The 21,935-nt window shown below is 35.5% G+C and overlaps 3 protein-coding genes across 4 annotated transcripts in view; 1 reads left to right on the top strand and 2 right to left on the bottom strand.

Moving 5' to 3' along the window:
- Window positions 1–460: 460 nt before the first annotated feature.
- LOC135075136 (coiled-coil-helix-coiled-coil-helix domain-containing protein 10, mitochondrial-like) lies at window positions 461–4,443 on the bottom strand. The gene is made up of 4 exons (XM_063969483.1): window positions 4,304–4,443; window positions 1,863–2,013; window positions 866–1,082; window positions 461–570 (listed from the first exon to the last, which is right to left on the bottom strand). Exons 1-4 carry the CDS (start codon window positions 4,321–4,323, stop codon window positions 560–562), a joined length of 399 nt encoding a protein of 132 aa, XP_063825553.1. The 5' UTR covers window positions 4,324–4,443; the 3' UTR covers window positions 461–559.
- On the bottom strand, window positions 2,447–3,924 carry LOC135075135 (coiled-coil-helix-coiled-coil-helix domain-containing protein 10, mitochondrial). Its single transcript, XM_063969482.1, has 3 exons — window positions 3,791–3,924; window positions 3,567–3,714; window positions 2,447–3,053 (listed from the first exon to the last, which is right to left on the bottom strand). Exons 1-3 carry the CDS (start codon window positions 3,838–3,840, stop codon window positions 2,811–2,813), a joined length of 441 nt encoding a protein of 146 aa, XP_063825552.1. The 5' UTR covers window positions 3,841–3,924; the 3' UTR covers window positions 2,447–2,810.
- A 3,090-nt stretch (window positions 4,444–7,533) lies between the features above and the next one.
- LOC135075141 (transducin beta-like protein 2) overlaps window positions 7,534–21,935 on the top strand; it is a 77,011-nt gene continuing 62,609 nt past the window's right edge. For both annotated transcript variants that reach the window (XM_063969492.1, XM_063969491.1), the window contains exons 1-2: window positions 7,534–7,815; window positions 11,534–11,734. In XM_063969492.1, coding sequence (XP_063825562.1) covers window positions 7,665–7,815; window positions 11,534–11,734 — 352 coding nt within the window. In that variant the 5' untranslated portion in view covers window positions 7,534–7,664. The remainder of the gene's footprint in view (window positions 7,816–11,533; window positions 11,735–21,935) is intronic.

The raw sequence follows: 21,935 nt of genomic DNA, 5'->3' as shown, positions 1-21,935 counted from the left end.
TCAGTCATTATCTGGATCAGAAATTTATTTCATTTGAATGAAGACATATTCGATATTAATATCAAATAAAAAAAACTGTTGAAATCACACGAGAAAAAAAATTTAAGCAGTTTTTAGGTCAAATTTCGGAAAAATCTGAAAAAAGTATAAAAATTGACATATCTCCTAAACTATAAAACTTTAGTCACAGAAAGTAAGGTTCAATAATTAGCAAATGACCTCCTCTATACGCATATTAGCTATGGCGGGTTCAGTTCCAGTCACCCTGTATTATTGATGATAATGTAAAAGTACGTGTTGTATGAGCTTTACGTATAGTGTATTATTAACATTATTTGCCAATAAATTACCTACTGTCTTAAATATTTTTACTCATTCCTTCGCTAAAAAATCCGCGAGACTCAGTATCGGGACCAATATTAACGCCTGACTATTTGAACAAAATAAAACAATGTTTTATATAATAAAATTTATTTGTAGAGGTTTACTTTACAGTTTTCGGTCTATTGAGTTGTTCTGTGCATGGCTTGTATGTGGCTGGAGAGATCCTGAACGGTGTTTATGGAATCCCTGAAACAAAAAATATTTTATTGAAAACCTTTCAAAACCTTTTAAGTAGGTACTTAGGTAAGTAAGTAGTCAGTTTTTACGGATCTACGTTGTCTGATGGGCGACAGAAAACGTCGTGAACTCCTTTCCTGAATGGACGAACGTATTGAGGAATCGAATGAAGATAATGTGGAACTGCTGGATGAAGGCCTCCCCCACGGATCAAGTTCAGTAATTTACGCAAATTCTGGGTTGGCTCACATAGCGCAAAGAAATAACTTATTACTGCAACGAAAATGCCATCAACCCAACTCACTGTTACGCCGCTTGCATTCCCTCAGCGCCTCGTTGAACGCCTCGCACTCCTGCAGGTTGTCGCGACTGCTCGCGCATTGCAGGAACTGTGCGATCTCGTATGCGCAGGGGCCGGTGGGCTCAGAGCCCAGCTGGTAGTTCTGCGGCAAGGAATGGACCACCTCCTCGCGGCGCCGCCCGGAGAACATACTGCTTATGGCCTCCCCGGCTAAATGGCCCTGGTGATGAGAATTAATTTCATCATTTTCGTTGAAACAATAAAGCAATCACATTGTTTGTTTCTATTAAAACCTAAGCATTTGTACTGTAGGTAATAAGTCGTGTATCATCATACTGACTCGTGAATCGCGTAGGTAACCTACATGCGCTAGCTAAGTAATGTTTTCTTGAATAAATGCTCCGCCTAGAGAGAAGAGGAGAAGCTTCGGTCAATATTTAACCGACTTCAACAAAAGGAGGTCTCAATTCGGTTGGTATAATTTTTTTGTACCTATTTATCTACTTAGTTACAAAGAAGACATCACATCTCGAAAGGAAAATCATGAACATGACATAATTTTAGTAAGTAAGTAGTGCCCTGCTCATTTAAGTAGGTCAATGGTATGAAAGGTGGCTTTCCGTCCTTCATATTTAAGTTCCTTACGCAATTTTTGTAACCTTTTACTCATACGATGAGTGGTAGCAAATGGTATGATATGACAAGGGTGATGATAAGACAAATCTTTCGTCATGCCCAAATCTAACTCTAGATAGGACCTATCATCACAAATGACGCATCATCGTTTTATCAATGTGCCAAATATTAATACGTAGTTTATCATCGTCATACTTCAAACACAAGGCTGCGAATCTTGGTGGTGATGAAGAAACTTCGCCAATCTTTTTTTAAGCAGTTAAAAAAAAGGTTCATTTCAATTTTCAGTCTCGCAGTCAGTTTTATCCTCAGAGTACGAGAGCAAATAGTTTTTTCTGTTCTGAGATTAAAAATCTTAACTTACCATGGTTGTGCCCACAGTGACGCCTCCAGCGACTGCTGCCGCGTCACGGAATACAGACCGGCGCGGCATCGGCGTCACTACGATTGGCGGAGGGCTGGCGGGCGCATGCCTCTCCGAAGGAGAGTACCGGGATCGGCCCCCACCGCCGGTGCTATAACATTTTGTAAGTTGTAAACTGTGAGGGAATACAAGATTAGCTAAGAAATACGCGTTACAACCGGATCGAGTTAACTGTGCACCTCGCTGGAATGAGACTCTCCCTCTACCTTCCCGTCCTATACCAGAGGTTCAATGTGACGTCATGGCTGCCAGGTGCGCTGTTAACTCGTTGTACAAAAAATGGCAAGATGGAGATAAAAAAATACAAGTGATAGGCGTATACCGTTTAGTGTCGGAGTTATGTCCACAGTTGCACATCTTCCACTTAGCAGAGTATGTATGACTAGGCTGTGTAGAGGCTGCAATGTTATTTTAGTTTAATTAATATTATTTTTAACACTGGTACAAAATGTACATGAATAAAGGTTGCAGACTCATCAAAACCAAGCCATACATAAACAGGAACCAATTAAAAATAAAACAACTTGTTGGTTTGGTTTTTTTATTATTGTAAAATAATATTTATAATTTGTTACTATAAATTACGTAAACAATTGGATTAATTGTAACAATAGATTTTCTACATTACAATTTTGTCTTAAAATAAAACAAAATTAAAGCACTAATAAAAATTTGTCTAAAAATGTCTATGCCTTCTCCCGTTTACTTAATCAGAAGTAAAAGCTACTAGGAAGCTGTCGCATCTTCCGATTGAAACTGAAAGTTTTTATGTTCAGGTAGCCTTTGAATGATAGTATTGTCCTTGTAAATGTTTGGCAAAACAGAGATAATGATTTCCGGGAGAAGAGAAGCATTTTGGAGGAATTCACGACAGCCTCAGTTGGAGATTTAGATATGGTTGTTGATTTTGCATTGACGTAGGGCCTCATTGAAGCCCTCGCAAAGGGTGAGGTCGTGCTGTTGTTGAGCGCACTCGATGAACTGTTTGATCTCCCAGGCGCAGGGTCCGGTGGGCTGCTGAGGTTGTTGGTTGTAGTTTTGGACAGGCGCTGGTTGCTGCTGCTGTGGTGCTGGCTCACTGCTGCTACCTCCGCTGAACATCCCAGTTAGAGCACTACCGGCCATGTGACCCTGTAACAAAGAAATAAAATTCAATGTTGTCATCATCAGTCTTTGTTTATGTCTTAAATGTAATCATTGATAAGTTATCTAGGGATTCTAGCAAAGATATGTAGAAAATAAGATCAATTATGCACAAGTAACCTTTGCACTTGCAAGTTCATTATGTTTTCAAATTCACTATTCCAGTTATGCTATGTTTTTATTCACTATTTATGCTAAATTTTCACTGGAGTGGTATGAATTCATGTTGCAGTGCAAATAACTGCTAAACATGTTGAACTCTAATCAGAACAAAACAACACTATTGCGCAAAACTTGTTTACTTTATCACCAAAACAAAATACAGAACACGAAAACGTCACGGACACGTGACAGTCTTCCGATCGTTGGCTCTTCGCCACTCAGGACTTGCAACACAATTTCACCTGTTACGATCGTTTCCAGAAAATTTCATTTTTCTCTAAAACTTCTTGGTTAGGAAAAAATCTGCAGATTCATCACGTTACGTAATGAAATACGCACCACAGCTGATCCGACAGCTACACCACCAGCAGTGGCTGCCATTTGGCCGAATAACGACGGCTGCTGAGGCTGCGCCATCGCTGGGGCGGGGGCTGATGGAGGAGCATGAGCCGGGACACGGCTTGGAGCCGGAGCAGGCGCAGCAGCCCTGAAAATTGCGAGGTTATCAACACATGTCTCTAACAATCAGAATCCATTGCATGTAATTATTGATCCTTCCTTACCTTCGCTGAGGGGCTGGTGGGGGACTCGCAGAACGTCCTCGACGAGGCATTGTTGAAAAGCTTCTCAAAAAAATCAAATTCACAAAATACGAGCACAAGTTCCGATTTCTTTTGACAGACTGAAAATGACTGAATGGCTTTTCAGCCTTCTAGAAAATTTAAATATAGAAAACGGATGTTGTTATCTCTTTTACACTTTCAGCAAAGCTCTTTGGAAGAGCGAGATAGATTTACTTGACATTTGTGAACGAATGAGTGAGTCAACGAACAAGCCCACTGTCTCGATTTTAGCGAGTGGCAACATCAGTAATAAAAACTAGCGTCCAATAGAAATCGGCCAAATTAACAAAAAAATGGGTCTTATTGGTTAATAGTCGCACTTGTGTTGCACTATCTATTAACTAACTGAACGCGGTAATTATATTTTTTCGGATCTTAGCATTTTAATAAATTGATAATGTAAATATTGAATCAAATACAAACAAAATAATACAGTTATCATAACGCACTTACCTTCTACCCCGAGCAGGCATATTTTAGGAGGTGGACTAATTAATTTAAAAGTGAACTGAAGTGAACTATAATAAAATCACATTAGCTTTTGTACCTGATTGATTTGATTGATAGATTGACCAATAATTTTCTCTATGAACGTGTGTCATAAATAAAAAAAGGTTTATGTCGAACATTTTATTACTGGCCAGTCTTAACTAGGTACCTACTTGGTAAAGGTTCACTCCATGTATGTGATCCACTGGAGTCCAGTGACTGGACTCCACACCAATTTAATATTTATCTGTCTTTGGTGGTCCGTATCGGCAGAACAGAATCATCACTTGGATTGGATGTCTAAGAGCTGACTAAAAAGAGATAAATAGGTAGATAAACCTACTAACATCAGCTCCCCAACAAGCTCAACCCGTTTGGCAACACTGGCAACTACTGGCAAGGTGTTTTTCCTAGCCCTACTTTTTATTTATCAAAATACGAGACTTTCCTACTAGACATTATCATTACTTACCTACTCCCTCGCTTGAATCAATCTTTATTTTTACCAGAGTTCGTTCGTTTGTTTTGGCCAAATGACGTCCACCACTGGTTAAAGGCCTTCCAAAAAAAAATTAAGGCTAAAGAAGAAAGCTCTGGGAGCTGGAACCTTAAAACCTTAAAAGCAGACTTGGGCTGTAGTAAAGTAAATAAATATTACCCACATTTAATCAAATAGTTAACTTCGTTAATCGTTAAACCGTTAATAAAAAAATTAACTTCGTTAAACGTTAAAACGTTACATTTCGCAAGATTTAACGCAAGTTAACGTTAATCGTTAATCCGTTAACACATGATAATAAAACGAAAAAAATAAATGTATGCAAGGTTCAAATAATTTCGAAAGCTTGTATTGTATGCTTGTATTCCTCTTTTATGTTTGCGCTACAAGCTTTCGAAATTATTTGAACCTTGCTTAAGTACCAACAATTATTTTTTTCGTTTTAGTACAACTGCATTTCAGAATAAAAGCTTGTTTTTAAAAAAGTTTTTAATTATTATAATTTTATTTTACACTTTTTAGTAAGTATCTCAATCTCAGAGCCTTGGTTCAATTACAATACAATTTAGCACCAAAGTGCTCGAAAAGACAAATCCAGCAAACACAAACTCGATAAGTTTCCACCGTTTCGTTTAGGAATTCCTATGGCCACCTCCTGATTCCATCATCAGGACCCTGGACATCATCCAGTACTAAAGTGCTCGAAAAGACAAATCCAACGAACCCAAATTAGATGCGATGCCGCCGATTCATTTAGGAGTTCCTATGGCCACCTCTTGACTCCATCATCAGACCAGCTCAATGGTACCATAACATTGTATTGTCATCGTACCTACATAAGTATACCAAAGGACAATGGGCAAAATGGTACCCGGCTCCAATAGATATGCTTCTAGTGTCATTTGAAAGGTCTTACCAAGACGAACAACTTTTACTATGACCACCAGCCTCAGATCTGGTTGTGTTCGAAGATAAACATACTTTTTTGCAGAATGGTACCCGGCTCCAATAGTTATGTTTGTAGTGTCATTTGAAAGGTCTTACCAAGACGAACAACATTTACTATGGCCACCAGCCTCAGATCTGGTTGCGTTCGAAGATAAACATACTTTTTGTGTAGTCGAAGTATCACACGTGTCCATCGTATGGTACTTTGGTTATGCGAGGCATGATAGGTTTACTGCTACAGCATCCTTCCTTAACTCTATAATAATTTTTAAGGATAATTGTGAAATAAATATTTTTATTTGAAGAACCCCTTATTAATAAAAAGTTACACCTAGGGATGAACCATGGATTAAAATGACATTTCCATACCAAATGACAATTTAAGCCAGAGTTCAACTAGGGTGTAACTTAATTTTATTAATAAAGGGGTTAGAGTTTTATTACTTCTTAAGGATTTTATTATGGGTTGCTAAAGCGAATAAACCCACAAGACCCAATAAGTCCAGCCACAAGATGGACCGACGACCTCATAAAGGTAGCGGGAAGGCGCTGGATGCAGGCTGCAACCAACCGCCCATTGTGGAAATCATTGGGGGAGGCCTATGTTCAACTGGACGTGCTATGGCTAAAATGATCATGATGATGATGATGAAAGAGAATCAAGGGCTAATAGCTTGGGTAGTTCGTCGTAGGTATAATCCTTTCCTTTTCAATGCTTCTTTTAGTTATATTAATAGATTGTAGTCATAGTACATACTCGTATACATGGATGATTGTGTTATACTTTCTTATAATACTTAGTGGAATTACTGCTTTCAAAACGTGAATTAGAACTGGCCCCATAGCATATATTTTCCTACATCTAAAGGCCTTTTGAAATATATATTGGTTATGGCTATTGGAGCGGGTACCACTTTCCATACATTTGTGCCCATCATCCTTTCAGCTCAATCGGTTGAGGAAAACTGGTCATAAATTCAATTGCAAGAGTTGTCCCTCACAAACCTACTACCTACTTAACAAGTGTCGTTAGTGATCTGGATCCAAAAACTGTTGTTTTGGGTTCTGGAAGTTCTGGAAGCCGGAACGTACTTGTCAAAACGCGTTTTTCAGCGTGCCTGCTGTATCTTTTTGGTAAATAGTAGGTGCTGGATTAACGATTAACGGACTTAGGATAATTTAACGGAAGTTAACGAGTCCGTTAAAAATTTTAAAGTTAACTTAAAAGTTAATCCGTTAATAGAAATGTTAACTTCGTTAATTAACGATTAACGGATTAACGAGTTAATGCCCAGCTATCCTACCTACCTACTTATATACCTACTACACTATAACTTTATTAACTGGAGCTCAGCAGAAAGTTTGCGCAGAGCACATTACTTAATAAAAAATGTATGCATAAAATGTTTACCAATAATAATGAAAATGATATTATCAATGATATTATATAAAAAGATAGTATATAAAAAGTATATAAAAATAGTTCTATAATATCATTGGATATTATGCATAAAAGTATGTTTTGTACTTAAATGAATAAAAGCGCTGTAAGCGCTGCAAGAACGTAACCACATGGAAAAAGTTCATTGGACAAAAAACAAACTTTAAAGGCAGCTGCTATAGCTCTTATTTTCTTGTTGATAAATGTGAATTTGGTTTGAGATAGCGTAGTTCGTGGATGGGCTAAGCTTCAACCGTATTTCGCGCGGTATTCACTTCATTCAATCAATTCATTGCCTCACTTCAGTCAGTCAAGTTCCGTTCGTCAGTTCGTTCAGTCAGTTTACGTGAAATTGTGAGACCGTATGATCGCAGCTGCATAGATTGAATTTTGTGTTGTATAATATTTAGCGGTTTCGTAAAGAATTCTGAGTGAAAATGGGCGATATTGAAGCCGGTCTGAATACTAATGTATTCGTCTTGATAGCAGCAACAGTAATTTCATGTGTAATACTACACTTTTTAATCAAGACCATCTTCGGAAGCAAGAAAAAGGAAGCACTCGAACATGAAGCAGAGAGCAATCAAAGTAAGTTTTTTACGATATTTCTGTGCCAAATGAGGAACAGGGGTGCTGGTGATCTACAGGAGGTGATCGTTTATGGATACTTTTTGAGTTGTTTCGTTTGTAAGTGTTGCATGCACGTGGGACGCATTTTGCCGCGAAGCGCAGTCGTCGCGTCCGGACGCACCATGTGTGTGATCTTGGATATTCGAGCGGATGCTTTACGGTTAATCAGTGTTGGCGAAGAATGCAGCTGACATACTTTATTGCCGTTTACTAGGTATTACAGTTACATTCATCATTGTGGGTTCTCTCTTAGCGAGGTAGACGCACCTACATATTTTTTAGCAACCTACCTCAACAAAGATTTTTTTAAATCTATCTTATAACTTACCTAATTTTATCCAGACATGCTATTGTGCAAAACTAGCAGAATGTCAGTGCATGTTGTGCAGTTATGCAGAAACAAGTGGTGTTTCCTAAATTTATATTTTTTATTTTCCATGCAAATAATAATATTAATTTATTAATTAACACAACAAAGCTAAAGATTATTTATTTGGACTCTTAACATTACAATCATAATGGCATCATAACATGATCAACATTACATTACCACATTTTAATAATCATTGAATGTCACTTCAAAACTTAATTTAAAAAAATTAAATTGCATTCCAATTTTATTAAAATGGTAAATGCAATGGTAGGTACTATACATTTTATTATTATCCCTAATTGAGACCAATTAATTAGTTTCTACTAGCATAGAAAACATTTTTAAAAGGAATAGTCAGTCATTCTGGTCATATTAAAATTTTACAGTAACAGGCGGCCGTAATGTTTATTTTGCATGTTAATGCGACATTCATGCTTAAATTGAACGCAGTTATGTTTTAATTCGTCCGATGTCAGTACACACTTGTCCAAACAGTCTGTAGAGAAGTTACTGAAGAATGAGGTTTGACAACAAAACAAACCTATATGCTGTGTTGTATTTAATGATTCATGGCAAAAAATAAACTTAAACACTACCTTCATGTCATGCATTCTAGGGGTCATATTCATATTCATCGCTAGTTGTAGGAGGTGTGTAATATACAAACAGCAATAATAATTTTATTTATGCATGTACCTTTGTTTTTATGTGTTTATTACTAACATAGCAGTGAAATTATTCATATTTCAAAGTGTTCACAGACTATTCTATTAACAAATCAATATTGCTTGTCAGGAAAATATTCTACAATTAATGGGTATTTTATGACAAAATATGTTTGCAAGTTTTATTTATTATATCAATACCTAATAAATAATATGAAAAAGCTAAAAAATATGTGTATTATAAAAATATTAGCACCACTACATAACATTACACAATTTACTACTTACCTACATCAATAAAATTCTTGCCTGTTGATGAAAGGAGCAATAAATTATTTCAATATTTTTTTATTTTATTCCTTAAATTCTTCTTTCCTTCCTAAAATTATATTGATTTTTTGATTGTGTAGTAAAACTTTATAGATAGTCAACATTTTCGCGAAATTTACTTTTCAGATAATAATTAAAAAAATCCCCGCAGACATCTTGCTGCGCGCGCGCTCATAATCTGCAGCATTCTACTTTTCTCTGTGACAGTTTCTTACCGATTTTTTCGTCCATCCCCTACCATTGTGTTTTTACATGGTTTGAGAACTTTGAGAATACGAAAGAAACAATGTTAAATTTAGCGTGGCGTCGCATGGCTTACTTTCACTCGTGAGATAAAGTTAACATTTTCTTACATAACCGTTGGTCCTCTTACTTTCAAGATGCAATTTAACACCGATTTTAAGTTTTATTGCCATCGAAAGATTCCTTCCATTTATGGTTCAACTTCGATTTGATTTTTGCAACACGTAAATCTGCACTTCAGAACCCCATTTATCAATAACTTTAGTACCTACAAATTGCAAAATAATTTTGACATTTCGTCCGACACACATTTTATTCTCCAACAAAATCTCAAATTACTTTATTAATTCTTTCATTTATTTAAAAAAAAACTATTCCTGAAAACGGCGGTCCTAATTTTTACTACTCAAATTCAAATAGCGAGCTAAATATTACTGAAACAATATCCATACAAAAAATATACTGAAGAAAGTAAAAGTCTGAAAATTGAAGTAACTTTTACAGACCTAGTGTTAATTTCCGATAGAAAGTGCCTATTCGCACATTTTCTATTCTTGTTTCATATCCTAGGTTAGATATTACCGGCAGAAGGCAGTAGCCCGGTTCTATATCTGATGAAAGTGGTATTCGTTTACGTAAACGGTATAATGTTACTCATAAACTAATAATAACGCATAACTTTATTACTTAACTATCACGTTATGTGGTTAGAATAATGAGTAGTTGAGAATTCATGTTGTACTGATCGCATGCCAGATCTCACGACGGTCACGACACGAAAAATTTGTCCTTCCTTTAACCATTATTACGAGTATTTTAATGACGAATTGATTAAATATTTTCCTTTTATAAGTCTCGCGTTTTTGCAAAGGATTCACTCGCATAGTTCCCAATATATTTTCTGCATCATTGGAATCGCCATGACTAATCTCCGTTTGAATCATTCATAAGATCGTCATTATCATTACCATCAATAAATTCTCGTATCTGCAGTTTATTTGAGAAGTAGGTAATTAATAAAATGGTTGAGTATTCTTCGCGCTCGAATACCCATAAATGTATTCCTATTGAATTTTCATTGGTATAAGTGCAATAGCGAGGCTACATTTAATTAATTGTATTAAAAAACAGACTTCGCGATAATGTATTTTAAGACGAACAGAACAGGGACGTATTGCAGACTTGCGTGAGAAAATTATATCCTAGAATCGTAACTTCTGTATTAGTTTCAAGTGAAACTGACTGTTGTGTATGATTCGGTTCTTAATTTAACAGCATGACTTGAAAGCTTGGGATGCCCACGCTAGATGAGTTGTCTTGCAGTGAGTCATCGGTCATCGCCATAGCTTCCATATCGTATAAGTATACGTATCTTCATACTTCATACATACATATTGCTCTGTTACATGTAGCGCCATGTTCTCAGTCGAAACTCGATGTAGAGGAACTTTCTATGTCACTGGAAGCTATTGTCTGCAGAATATTTGTTGTGATGAGGTTCCCCACTTTCAAAATCTCTGTGAGACTTATTGTGATCGAGATAAAGTTCAAAATTAACCATGCATTACCGCAAACGAAAAGTAATCAAATTGCGCGAGAGCAGAGATAAGATTTTCCAACATTAATGAATGCTCGTCTTTTTATTTTGCTTATTATGAGGAATGACACGTGTTTTGAATTCGAATGTTGTTGAATTTGTAATACTACGGCGTAATACAAGTATTCATAGTCCAAAGTAAGATAAGACACGTAATACAATACAAAGTAAATTGAATTGGTCATAATACTATGTAAGTATATGTAAATGGCGTAGGTAGGTGCTGTGAGCAACTTAAACTCAATAATAAAAATACATAAGCATGCCTATGTATTTTTAAAATTACCCTATTGATTCATTTAATCGTGGGTTTCCTTGTCTAAATTTAGATTAGATACAAATCTTAAAATTTTTGTGTTCTGTTTTTGTAACACACATGTTCTTCTCATTGAGATATAAAATTCTTCTCATTGAGATATAAAATTCTTCTCATTGAGATATAAAACGTATGGTAATGGTATTTTCCAGATGCTCCCAACGAAGAGGCTGCTTCAGAAACGGCTGTGACCGAAAGCCGTGCTAGTGGGAAGAGTAAAAAACGCGCACCATGGAAAGGAAAAACGGAATACAGCCACCAATGGCTGCTGAAGAATCTCAAGGGACACCCAGGCACCGTGCTCCTGGTCGACTTTTCTCCAAACGGCAAATTCATGGCGGCCACCTGTGATGGTAAGTCTCCAACCCTTGAAATCTGCTTTTGATTAAAAAAAAGATAATAGTCACGTTCATCATGACAAAACTATTTTAAGTCATTCAGTTTAAGATGCGTGTTCTATCTCAATTCGTCTGTAATCTATCTCAAGGTGCTTCAAGCAGTTACATTGCTTGTTTTGACGTCACTAACTCTAACTCGTCGTACATTAGTGCTCTTAATCACTACTTTAGAGTTTTTCATGTATAAACTCGTGGCTATTATGAAAACGTAGAGCAGGAAGGTTGTAACACGCGATGAGATACGCTGAAATTTATGTTTTTTTAACGCGTTATTCGATTATACAAGTTGCGTCATATTACGTATAACTATCCTGCTTTACATTCTGTTGTTTAACTTTTAGAACTACAGTCCAAGTGTACTGCGATCTGTTCTGAAGTAAAACAGGCTCCTGAATGGATCTGTAAAAAGCCTCGCGTGATCACACTCTTGTAAAGGTATAATACAATATTCATATACCTATATGTACATGATAGTATCCTTTATAAAAAGGCATGAACTGAGCACGCCACTGCCACGCAAAAAATCTTCAGGACTGGTCTCTATGCAATCGGATTTATAGTTACTACGGTATTTTCATTATCATAAGATTCCGAGTGTCGATTATCATATCAAGCATTTTTGACCCACCTTAATGATTTGAATCATAATAAAGATAATTTTACAAATTTTCCGATAAATGGATTAAGCAGGCGCATAGTGATATCATATTGATATTGATACTCGTTATCTTGTAACCTGTCGTTAAAATAATGTTACTATAAATCTTTAATGCTTACAAATCTAAATGTTTCGTGATTGATGAAATAGTACCGCTCTATTATTATGTTATAGCAATTAACATTTAATTCGAGACTATAGTAACATTATTTTACATGCTATTTCGTTTCGATTTCAATTCTACGGTGTATATCTTATTCTTCTGTATTTTTTCATCAAAATGACAATACTTTAATTTCTTGACTTATTAAAATTGAAATCGAAGCGACGTTGGAACTAAAGTATTTCACTCATGCGACAATACTTCTAGTAAGGGCCGATTTCTGATGAATATCCTCAAAAATCCTTAATTCAGAAAGGTATTCCAAAAATCGGCTCTTATTAATTGAACCTATATTGTGGAATACAATTCTGCAATCCATCGTGCAGGCGTTAGACTTTTAATTAAAGAATAAGCATTAATTAATATAAAAGCAATTATGTATTAGCGTTTGAAGGGCCCATTCTGTTGCTCAAATACAGCTTTATTATGACATCCATGTCAGATTGGAAGAAACAACTTGCAGTCTATGTGGGTTTCTACAGCTATCTGTTTTTGAGCAGCAGAAACATTAACAGCTCCTACTCCTATAATCTCCATTAACTGCGGTTTTGGTAGCCCTTCAAATGGCGTGCTAACGCCTGCACGAGGAAGCGTCTCATCCGCCGAGGCCTTGCGCGTTTTTGTCCCACTCGGCTACGGCACTGTTATGTGTAATTTGGAGGTCCGGTCGAAGTCGCCGCAAGGCTGTTCATGCTTTACCTGTATTCTAGAAAATTCTCACAGCAGATATCATACTCAATCGCCGACTTATTGCATCAAATCTGTTAGCCAATTTAAATGAATATCAAATCACTTTAACATCAAATTGGCAATACCTATTGGTATGATAATAACATAAAGGAAATTAATATTGAAATACGTATATAATTTATTTTATGATTTCAACTCCTATTTTACATCATGATTAGTATACCCAGCCGTCGCTATCTAAATAAATAACGAGGAACAAGTACAGTTAGGTAATTATTGCCGGCGTTCCAAAAACAATTTTGAGGTCGCTTTTCATTACAATACGGCAAATTTATTCACACTTATATCTACATGGTTACAAAAACAGTATGTGAGTGGGTCGTAAGAAGATTAACTGTTTAATCGTGTCCCGATACTTGTCTGACAAGCGGACGCACAAATCGCAACTCACGAAGGCGTAATCGTTATCATGTTGCCATTGTCACCGTACGAGTTGGAGTAAATCACTGTGAAAAATCAGTTTCCCGCTCTAGTTGGCGTTGCTGCGCTTGCGCCGCTGACGCGCCGGCCGGTGATAAGCCACCGCTAACCGGAATGATCGCCGTGATAGCGGGGTCGCTCACCTCGCCGAAACGTCTGCGACCCTGTTCCGCTGGCTTTGTTTACACGCAACTGGGTCGAATTATATGCCTATATCACACTCGATTAATATGCCATGCCGCGACCTGCCGTCTGACCACGCCTTTTGTTCGACATTCAGAACTTCCAGGTTGCTTTGCATATGTAATGTTACCCTTTAGCCGTGACTACATATTCTGATTTGCAAGTTATTATTAGTATTTCGAATAGAGGCGAACAAAAAGCCGGTGTAAACCGCCTGGCTACAGATTTGGAATGGCACATGTTACGTGATTGTATCAATCTAAGTCCAATGTGGTACATACAATGTAAACGTCCGCATATAGGCACGACCACGTGGTTTTGCGAACGACCAATGTGTTTCATCAGCCAGATAGATCTAAAGCCAGACATTCTGTCAGTAGATTGCATGTTGTGGTAGGTGAAACGTCATGTTTTACGTAAGATTTTCTTTAAAAATAAAATGTAATCTGTAACGTTTCGTAACAGATACTGTAAGCGTTCTCGAATTTGCTATTTGTCGCTCGATTGACGATGTAGAGTCAGTTTTTTACTAGATATTATTATGCCACTTAAACACTGAATCTGAAGTCCTGTTCCGCGATTGTAATACTCCTGGTAACAAGATCAGTTTATAATCAGTATTTATGTATAGGAATTTGAACAATATAACCTCGGCCCGTAGATAGAATATCGAGTGCGGTTGTAAAAAGACTGTAACTGGAAGCGATGCTTTGTATCTGTTAGTGCTTACTTATACAACGTGCGATGACGCGTGAAGCGTGACCATGAAGCGACCTAGGGCGAGCGTCCTCGCTGCCACTCTGCCCGACCATAACGACATTTATTTTATACTTTTAATACCGGCAAAACAACAGAACGTCACTGTTCCGCTTCAAAAGCCTATGTTTTTCTAAATTTAGACATTGCAACAACTAATTGATAAGGAACACAGCCAAAATCCTGCAGTTGGCTAAAAATAACCGCGCGTCAGCGCGTCAGTTAAACTCTTGTAAAGTAAAATTCGCAAACCTAAACAAGATGTTAATAATTCAATTGTTTTATTATAGTTTTATTTGTTTTTATACAATTCATGAAAATAAAAATAGAATATTCATTTATTTGTGCCTTGGTACTATTTTAATCTTGGATTATCTCAAGCGCGAACTGTTTATCGTAGAGTTCATAAATCCATTCTAATATGCCAGCTTAAAATGGTATATTGTGATTTAATAATCCATCATTCAACTTCAAATTCATCTAACAGCGTTGATATATCTGTACAGATATAAATGGATTGGTTTATAATAAAATGTATAATGCATGTTCGTTTTAAAAACAGATACGACTGTGTTGAATAATACTTTTGTTTTTGCTTTTCCAAGAGATTTAAAAGTGTAAAAAGTATCCATGATGTCAGCCTATGGCAGTCCACAGTTTGGACGTAAACCTCCCCAAGAAATGCCAAAGCGATGGCTCCTACGTATAAGGGCGAAACTGCCGCTTACGCCTTTTTCCAATTATTTAAGCAATGATTTCACTTTGCTCTAATCTATAACATTAGTAAGAAAAAAAATTTTTTTTTTCCATTAGATACAAAATAAAATTTTAGGCAAATAGGCGTATGTGCAAAACTACGCCACGTATAAAGCCCAATCATACGATTCGTCAATCTATACGAGTAGTTGCTTACATAAACATATATTTTTTATAATCCAAATCTTAAATAAAGCCATGAAAATATTTAGCAAATTGTTTTATTTATAAATTATGACACATTATATAGTTATTTAATTTTTAGCGTTAAGAGTCGCATCTCAAACTACTTTGAAAATTATAAATAACTTGAAAAAATCGAACTGCCTAAGGCATCGTGGGTTCAATTCCCGCCTTAGGCAATTCGATTTTTTCAAGTTATTTATATTTTTTTAAAATATGACACATTATGTTAAAAGACCTAACTAAATCTCGAGCACAGTATATGGGCGTATTTGCGTTAAAACGTAAAACGGTACATTAAACGACTTTTTCTAACTGATTTATTATTGATATAGCACATGATAACAATTAAAATAATTACATGCATAAATAAAGAGAGTAATCGCTTAAAATATTATATTTACGTTGTCATTTAAGTATCTTTACGTTGAACAATATACATGAAATTATAGAAATATGCCGACGTAAAAGGGCAATGCGTAAAATCTCAAAATATATAAGAAAAATATAAAAATTGATAACAGCAGTAGCAAAAGCATTACATGTTAAGGCTAAATGTGAAATTTCATTAAATTCGTTTTAGTAGGTCAGAAGATATGACCCAAAAATATGGTTCTGGCCACTAAAATGGCTCTCCTGTAAAATTTACTTTTTTCACTTACGCCAGTATACGTAGGAGCCATCGAAAGAGCACCTTCAGCTTTTTTATCCAGTTCTTGATAGCCATTTTGTTGAGGTCTGCCCGTATTCTCAAAGAATCTTCTCTAGCTTTGCAACAGATTATTTCAACAAGGCACTATGTTAGATAAAAGTATGTATTATAATTTCATTTATTTTCTCCTCGCCTACGACATAACTCTATTGAGTAACCCTATTTCATATGAAGTCGACTAGTAATAAAATAAATTGGAACTGTACGAGGATACATTTAGATGATTGGATGGTCTATATTCTACCTATACTACGAATACGACGAATATGACTACACTCAGATATGTGTATAATCACTTGTTTATTTATTTTCACTGTCCGATTTATACGATTCGTTAGATAAAATAAATTAGGGAAAATCAAGAGATAACGAGTGTTGATATAAATTTTCCCTATTATAATTAATTTTACATCAATCATTGGATTCTTGTGTCAAATCACTAATCGCGTTTTCGTATCGTCTGTTAATGCAATTTATTTTAATTGAATATCTACTTAGAGCCCAGAAGTTAACCACTGGCATCTTATGTGGTCGTAATAGATGTTATTTTACAACAAAAATATCTAATGAGCAGTCGTACCAAGGGATAAGTCACGAAAACTAAAATTAGAAATAGATGTGTTAAAGATGTGTTGTGGTGACTTGTGATTGCAAATCACATAGGCACGGGAGTATATTGACATGCATGATCGGACGCTTCCGACTCAATGGCTCATTCAACGAACAATGGCCTACCATAGGGCTAGCAAAACTGTTTCGCATTTACGAGGCCAAATGTATGTACTGGGGATTTCTTATATTGCACGCACATAACCACTGATTTGATTGTCTTATCTAGATATTAGTATTAAAATATTTGCTTGGAGACGTTGCGTCACTTACTAGAGACGTGATATTGAATATTTGTGGATTATTATCTATACAGATATACTTGGCAAACTCTACACATCATTTACTGTGGCAATGATCCTCCAATCATATTTATCTTTTTTTCGTAAGCTTTTTTCAACTTGAGTCGCAAGTTCGCAACCCTTATAAAGTTCCGTAGTTCTTTTCTGCTATTAGACTGTATGTTACTCGTATTTATATTTAATGACCTATTCACTGTTCAGTTTCATAAAACAGTTGTGTAAAAGACTAAAAAAATCCGCACAAACTTTTCACAATATGTATTAGTAGCATACTGACTCGAGTTTAATATGTATTTTGGTTTGTAGAGAATTATTTTCAAACTTGTCGTTTTGTGCTGAAGTGAATCATTTTTTCATTTGATTATACTCCTTCGTATCCGGGATATCCGATTTAGTCATCGTGATTACGAAATAATTAGCATGAAAGTTATCAAAAATATAATTTATCTGGTTAAATCAAAGAATTGATAACATTTTTTAATATAGTACGAATTTTATCGTAATGTTAAGTGAAGTTTTTAAATTACATTTGCCATTTGACACACAAAATAACAGCTGACCTAACCTATTAACATAAATATGTGATGATAATTATACTTTAATTACGAATGTTAATTGTGAATTTAATCTTAAAAGGGTTGATGATGTAATATCTCTACAACGTAACGTAATTTGTATATTTTTAGGAGATAATCTAGTACAATGGGCACATTAAACTAAAAAAAAAAACTGTTGCTAAATCGCAACCTGTAACACCAAGCATAAAAATATCTTTATGTGTCTGTCTGTACATCTTAAGAGAAATGGTTATTAGAAGCGATCCAGGAGGTACCAGATGGCGTCAAAATGTAACATCTGACGTGCTGAACCCACGTGGTACCCACGCGTTACTTACCAACTCGGTGTAAACGGACAGACATTAGACAGATGTTAATTAATAATAGGTTCTTCTTCCTACCAACCCTTTATTGTATTGAAATGTAATTTAAATAACAAAGTTGTTAAAATCGTAAAATTTTAGTTTGTTTACGTTTGAAGTTAGCACATTTAATTTTTTATATTTAAAATTTTTACATATATTAAAAACAAAAATATCTAAGTTACTAAAAAGTTAAAATAATTCTTTTTAATGGATAATTCAGAAATTCTACTGAATTCTACACCTACTAAGATGTTTTTTTTAATTAATTATGATTTTTCCTCTGTCGAATCTGTTGCATTATCGAGAGACCCATCTGTTTTTGTCATGCATCTTATGGCGGCGCATATTAATTAATACATTATTCATATAATTCCACAATACCCGAAATTATTAATAATCCGCATAAAAAACTACCGGAACAAAAAACAACTTAATTATACCTTACCAAGTTAAGTAATCCGGCATCCACGTAATTGTATTTAAATTAAATTTTATTACGCTCATAATAAATTACCCAAGATGTAACTGAAATAAAATACATGGACGTAAAATCTGTTTCGCTTAGAACAAACTCAAGTAATACAAATAATGATAAGAGTTATCTCAACCGCATCACAAAGTTTAACCTTGGCAACCACTTCCTTGTTAAAAGATGTCTTTAGCACAGCTTGCGAATAATAAGTAGACGACATGACGAAAAAGTCGTGATTTGTATTGTCGTTATTATTACCAGTCGATATGTTACGATGCATGTATATTTTTATGGTTTAGCTAAAGGTCGCACGCACGCGTTTGAAAGTTAAATACTGCAATTTAATTCTAAGAATAAATAATGAAGCGAAATAAATAAAAAATAGATAAGAACACGAACATAGAGGTTTTTGTTGAATTAAGTAGATGAAAAGTAAAAAACAATACTTTTTTAAGACTGAAAAGAAAATGTATTTAAAAATAAGCCAGTAGAGTAACAATACTGACTCATAATATAATTTTTAAAGATTACACTACAATTAAAACTGAACTGAAAGAGAAGAACAAATCATTAAATAGCAATAAACTAAGTTTTTAGTTCTATTCGTTATTAGGTATACATTTTTTTTAATTGAAAAATAATGGCAGAATTGTCAATAACTTACTTTTTACTTATTATAACACAGCTTTGTGTAACCTATATTATTCATATTTCTTTGATACAAAAAGTTACTAATTAATTTTATTAAAACACAATGGAAATTGTTGCATTCTCATATACGGCTAATGAAGCGTAACTAAAATTGAAAAAACTGATTAAATTAGTTAATAAATCTTTGTCATCTGTCACGTTACTCATGTTCAATCAGATACGGTAGTTAAGTTTAGATTTAGTGCAATTTGCTAATTAATAGCATTTGCATAATCACCGACCGTATTAAGGCGTTACAAACATTCTCATTTCATGTGGTTATAACGTTTCACGAAAAAAACACCTTAAGCCGTGACCGTGTTATGCGCCTTGTTGTTCAAGTTTCGTAACCTGTATGGTCTTTGGTATTGTTGCTACTTAAGAGTGTTAAAAGCTTACATTAGCCGTTTAAAGAACCCTAAAACAGCATATTTGACACCACATTATCTCTTTTATTCACAGTTACGCAAATATAGTGTTAATGTCGCCATTTCAACGCTTGCACTCGAAAATTCAGTCTTTTACAAAACAAACTACAGATAAATTCGGCAAAAAATAAACTAATACATTCCATGGATAGGATGTAACGCAAATCGGTTTACTAAGGCCATTCAATAATTCTATAATATTCTAGAATGCCAGCGATTATATTTAAACGATAGAATATCACACATCGAAATTGGATATAATAATTGAGAAACATAAACTTGCAGTACCGTTCGTTGTAGTTATTTAAAATCCTGTTTTTTAATAAAATCACCTTGCTCGGTGGCTCCATCTCTTGTAACAATAAGAAACACTTATTTGAGCATTTACACTCGAAGACTTGTATAATCGCCCTCGAAGCGAACTAGCATGAAAAAGGCTTACTTGCGCAACAACGTTTCAACATCTAAATGAAATTAACGCTAAACATGTTTCAGACATCTCTTGTCAACGGTTTGAAATCTATAGAACCGGACTTGAAACTCTATGAATTTAATTTAATTTTATGAATTTCTACAGCAATGCAAGTATTTAGCCCTTACTACAACAGTAACACAACTGGGACGAGTCAGAGAACTGTATCCTGAGACAAAAATGCTAAATATCTTGGAAGTTCAAAAGAGAAAAGACGCTCCAAAGATGGTAAATACGCTAATTTGAGGCTTGAGTGCTTTCGGCACTTGACCATTGATGACGTTAAGGCAGCAAAGGGCAGGGCTGTCTTTAACCTATTGAGGACCCTGGGAACATAAGGATCAAGGGAGGCCCTTCTCATCCGGAGAAGGATCTTTTATGACAGGGGGGGGGGGGGGGGGGGGGGCTCCTCGACGCGGGGCCCTGGGCACGTGCCCTGAGTGCCCAGTGGGAAAGAGGGGCCTGGCAAAGGGTTATACAGAACTGTATCCTTCTGTAACAGATAACAGGTCTTCATAATTTAATCGTTCCATGTAAAGTCCCTTAGATTTAAAATAGTACAATGGGCCATTAAGTTATACAGTGGGCTGCGTGACCGCACCGTCAGTCACGGCAGGTGACGTCTTCGACCTCTGAAGGCTCCATTTGAAGCTATCGCGATTTTGCTTTAGGCATGGAAATGATTGCTATTTTCCGTTCATTTTCATTTCATGAAATGATGATTTTTATTCATGTGATTTCACATGTGAAATTTCACAGGCAATGATTTTTATTCGCAGTGTTAAAATATAGCTCTTACATATAATGTGCTACTTTTAATGAAGTATGAATTATGATGAACGATTGCTAATTAGCTACCTATATTGAATGTGACTTAATATCTGTTTGATTTTATGTCGCACAACAAAAAACAAACAGTTCCGCAGCACAGTATGTATGCAACAAAACAATCACTAACCGCGCGACTAGTGAAAAATCATTCATTTCATCTGCCTGCTATCTAATGAAATCATACGAATCATGACAAGGAAATATAAACCTTACTCCTTTGAGTTTAAAGTTCATATTTAAAATGCTCAGTTTCGTTCGTCATCACATCTCTTGTCCTTTTCTAACACGCACATGATCAAATCATTCCTTCTTACTCGCTCGGTCAGTTAGCAGAGCAGCGCTCACGGACTTCGCTCGAATGAATGAATGAAATTCATGTGATTCGTGATTTCGTTGACTGCGAAATTATAGCAGTCTATGTGAAGAAAAATAGCAGGTGTGATTAATGAAATTCATTTCATATGATTTTTCACCTGCTATTCATGAAATGTTCCATGCCTATTTTGCTTACTTAAATACTTACAGATGACTTCTGGGTGCATGAAAATAATGTGTAATTTAATTTGAAAGTGGCATATAAACTTTAATATGTAAACTGTGGATTAACAAGATTTAACCTGGTACAAAGTTCAGTGTCAAAGTTCTGACACAGACACAAATTGCTGATATTTTGGCAGCCTTTTGTACATCACTGACCATGAACGGTAATAAGTTGTCCAGAGCTGTTGCAGCAAAGGTACTTTTAGACTAGGTACACCCTGCGGTTTTGCCTGGATTTAGGTCCTACAAATCAGAATGTACATTATGTAGAATATACCATGCGTCGTTTCAACATGAATTTTAATATCT

This window comes from Ostrinia nubilalis, chromosome 10, assembly GCF_963855985.1.
Source record: "Ostrinia nubilalis chromosome 10, ilOstNubi1.1, whole genome shotgun sequence".
Taxonomy (NCBI): domain Eukaryota; kingdom Metazoa; phylum Arthropoda; class Insecta; order Lepidoptera; family Crambidae; genus Ostrinia; species Ostrinia nubilalis.
This window is presented reverse-complemented; position numbering and strand designations above follow the sequence as displayed.

Excerpts from the sequence above, each read along its gene's own strand:
- LOC135075136 (XM_063969483.1), bottom strand. The coding sequence starts at position 4,323 with ATGCCTGCTCGGGGTAGAAG. Across the intron at positions 2,014-4,303 it reads ATGCCTGCTCGGGGTAGAAG|CACCGGCGGTGGGGGCCGAT; the intron begins GTAAGTGCGTTA and ends AAAATGTTATAG. Across the intron at positions 1,083-1,862 it reads TCACTGTGGGCACAACCATG|GGCCATTTAGCCGGGGAGGC; the intron begins GTAAGTTAAGAT and ends TCTCATCACCAG.
- LOC135075135 (XM_063969482.1), bottom strand. The coding sequence starts at position 3,840 with ATGCCTCGTCGAGGACGTTCTGCGAGTCCCCCACCAGCCCCTCAGCGA. Across the intron at positions 3,715-3,790 it reads CCACCAGCCCCTCAGCGAAG|GGCTGCTGCGCCTGCTCCGG; the intron begins GTAAGGAAGGAT and ends CGCAATTTTCAG. Across the intron at positions 3,054-3,566 it reads TAGCTGTCGGATCAGCTGTG|GGTCACATGGCCGGTAGTGC; the intron begins GTGCGTATTTCA and ends TCTTTGTTACAG.